This window comes from Petaurus breviceps, unplaced genomic scaffold (genome assembly GCF_028583685.1).
Source record: "Petaurus breviceps papuanus isolate PSGF00001 unplaced genomic scaffold, PetGlider_PUasm1.0 90881, whole genome shotgun sequence".
In the NCBI taxonomy this organism is placed as follows: Eukaryota; Metazoa; Chordata; class Mammalia; order Diprotodontia; family Petauridae; genus Petaurus; species Petaurus breviceps.
Genome location: NW_027187369.1, coordinates 14,666,474 through 14,669,583, shown reverse-complemented (window position 1 = coordinate 14,669,583; position 3,110 = coordinate 14,666,474). Strand labels below are relative to the sequence as shown.

At 60.8% G+C, this 3,110-nt stretch overlaps 1 protein-coding gene across 3 annotated transcripts in view; it reads left to right on the top strand.

The window, feature by feature from the left end:
* FGF13 (fibroblast growth factor 13) overlaps positions 1-3,110 on the top strand; it is a 520,706-nt gene that overhangs the window by 13,421 nt on the left and 504,175 nt on the right. Inside the window, exons 1-2 of one of the 3 annotated variants that reach the window (XM_069074159.1) lie at positions 779-906; positions 1,600-1,812. The exons of 1 other annotated variant lie outside the window; for it this stretch is intronic. In XM_069074159.1, coding sequence (XP_068930260.1) covers positions 1,764-1,812 — 49 coding nt within the window. In that variant the 5' untranslated portion in view covers positions 779-906; positions 1,600-1,763. Of the gene's footprint in view, positions 1-778; positions 907-1,599; positions 1,813-3,110 lie in introns of those variants that run through there. One more of the 3 variants, XM_069074160.1, reaches the window with a different exon arrangement.

Sequence of the window (3,110 nt, the reverse complement as noted above, 5' to 3'; positions counted from 1 at the left end):
CCTCCCCCCCGCAGAAGAAGGCGCCGGTCTTGTCGCCATCCCAAGCAGTTTCCAAGTTGGAGACGGCCCTGGGCTTCCTCAGTAACGGCAGCCCTGGCTATAGAGGAAAGCAGATCTACTGGAGGGCGTGAGAGAAGGCTGGGGGAAACAGGAGAAGAGATCTTTGTTCCGGGTGCCAGGCAGCTCGCAAGTGGGGTCCCCTGTCAGTGGGCTCAGCCCTTCTATTATCATTACTCGTTGGCTAGCGAAGGCATTTGCAACTTGGGAGTCTTAAGTGGAGGAGGTGGAGGAGGCTTGGCGCCTCTCTTTCTGCCTCTTGGTGTAAATCTGTTGCACACACACACGCACACACACACGCACACACGCCAGAACATGTCGCTTTCTTAACCTCTAGGGACCTCCGCAGCTGCAGGGCACGGTGGCAAGGGGAGCGGGCAGATGGGGAGGGTCTTTGTCTAGGCGCCCGCCCCCTCTGGTGGTCAGCTCCTGAGTCTGCCCTGGAAGGGCGACCCTAACCCAGAGAAGGGGAGGGGGGCGGAGCCGAGCAGAGTGGGCAGAAGACCCAGGCAGGCCGGCAGCCCCCGCCCTTGCGCCCCTCTCCACGGCCCCCAGGCAGGGGGCTGGCCAGGTTCTCTCCCAGCCCGGGCTAGGCTGACGTCGGCGCGCCCCTGCCGCGCTCTTGCTTTACTACAGCCAGCCGGCGGCTTTGTGTGGGTCCCGTCCCTCCCCCAACCCCCCCCCCCCTTTCTCCGTGCCCACACCTTCCCGTTTATATATAACGCGCCGCCGCCGCCGCCGCTGCTGCTGCTGCTGGGGCTTCGCAGCTGGCTGGGAGAGAGCGAGCGAGCGACAGAGGAGAGTTGGCGAGAGAGGAGCCAGGGGGTGTGGGTGTAGAAGACAGACCAGGTAAGGAAAGGTGGCATCCCGTTGGGTATACGCCCCCCACCCTACTCCCGTGCCCTCCGCCCATGGCTAACTATTACCACAACTAAGAAGGACGAAGAGGGGGCTGCAAATAAAGCTCGCCTCTCTTGCCTCTCCCCTTCCCCCAGGCTCTGCGGGGTAACAGGCTCACACGTTGCTCAGCACATGTGCAAACAGTGCCTGCCCTCTCGGGCTGCTGGGGATTAAGAAGCGCACATTTTCGTCTTTGTTGTAATTTGAGGTTTAGCCTCGGTTGGTCTCTTTTGCCGTCTCGCCCTCTCGCCTCCCCACCTCCCCTCCTAGTAGGGCTTGATCCGACTGCTCCCACCCGTACTGCACGGGCGCTGTCGGGGCAAGCGTCCCTTTCCCCCCTCCCATTCCAGCTCCCTGAGCCCCAGCTGCGGTGAGTGGCCCTTGGAAAAAGCCTTGGAGTCCCGGCTGCGCTTTCTCTTAGTCTGTCTATCTGGCATCGCGGTGGGGAGGGGGGGAGGGAGAGAAAGAGAGAAGGCGCGATTGGGGGGAGGGAGGGCGAGTCAGTGACACTGAGAGAGAACCCGCTTTTGTCTTTATCACTTCTTGAGGATCCCTTCTGTGGGTGCCGGGGAGCTGCGGTGCCTCTCTGCCTCACTCACCCCCCCCCCCACTTTGCTTTCTCTCTTCCCCGCTTTCCTGTAGGCCCCCGCGGAGGCTGTAGGGGCAAGCGGAGCCAAAGCCGGAGCCCTAGGGTCGGCTGTCGGGCACTGCCTGCCTTCTACCTTGCTAAAAGACCCCTCCGAGTCCGGCGGGATCCGTGAGGGTTTCAGTTCCTCGGGTCAAGCTTGGTGATCAAACTGGGATCTATGAGTGGCAAGGTGATGAAACCCAAGGAAGAGAAAGATGCTTCTAAGGGTAAGTCTGCCCGCTCTGTTTCGCCTTCCCTTCCTTTCCCTTCCCATTCCCTGCCCTGCCCTCTTCTCCCTCGCCCATTCCTGTGCCCAGAGCTTCTCCCTTCCCTAGCTTGAGCTGGTGCTGACCTTTTCCCCTTTGGTGCTGGGGTCTGGGCCAGAAGGGAGCGGGGGTGGGGCCGGGGTCGGAGTTGAGCGCCAGGGCAATTTCAGTATTTCCAAACTCAAGACCTGGACACTTTTCCTGGCTTTAAGCGCCTCTGCCAGGCGTTTCTCCGTTTCTGGACCGACACTAGCAAAGATGCGATGCGGAGAATGGAGGGCTGCCGCTGCTGCTGCTTTGGCAGCGGCCAAGCTTGGTGTGTGCGGGTGTGCGTGTGTGTGTATGTGTATGTGTGTGTTTGTTGGACAAGTGCAACCTGAGGGCCCCGTGATTGTCAATCTGCTCCGTCCTCCCGGATCCTAACAAAGAAAGCGGCCCCAGCCAGGCAGGCACGCCTCCCCTTGCTTCCGTCCGTCATTCTGTTCTGGACCCTGGTGGTGCCTGCCACCTTGCTCCCAGCCCCCTCAGAATCCTAGATCCTGGTGAGGAGGTTCGAGGGCCACTGATTATTCCTCTCCCCAGGGCCCCAGGGGGCACAAGTGAACCCGTGTCCCTGGCGGTTGCGGACTGGCAGCGCTCTGCTCCCCACTCCTGCTTCGGGCCGCGCAGACTCCGCGCTCAGTTCAGAGCAGTCACCCCAGGGAGAACAAAGGCTCTGCTCCCTTTAACCCCCCTTTGCTGTGCCTGTGCCCGAGAGAGGAAGCAGCTCCCTCTCTTGCTCAGCCACTGGCAGCCTTGGTCTCGAGAACTGTGCTGGTTGCTGCCCCCCTCCCCCCCCCCACCCCAAGAGAGCTGCTTGCTGCCCTAGGGCACTTTGCTCTCAGGATGCACAGGCTTAGGGAAGCTGTGGAGGACCAGTGGCTGTCCAGCCTCTTTCCCCCCTTCTCTTTTCTCCTCTCCCTCCCTTCTTCCTCTCCCTCCCCTCTTCCTCTCCTTCCCCTCTTCCTCTCCCTCCGTTCTTCCTCCTCTCTTCCTCTCCTTCCATCCACCTTCCTCTTCTTTCCCTTCTCTTCTTTCTCTTCTCCCCTTCCCCTCTTCCTCTTTTCCCCCTCCCCTTTTCTTCCCCCTCCCCTCTTTCTCTCCTTCCCCCCTCCCTTCTTCCTTTCTCCCCCCCCTGTTTCCATGGAAATTGTTACCCAATTTATATCCATGAGCAAAGAAACCAGTCCACTGCTTGCTGGAGGGGGGGGGGGAACAAG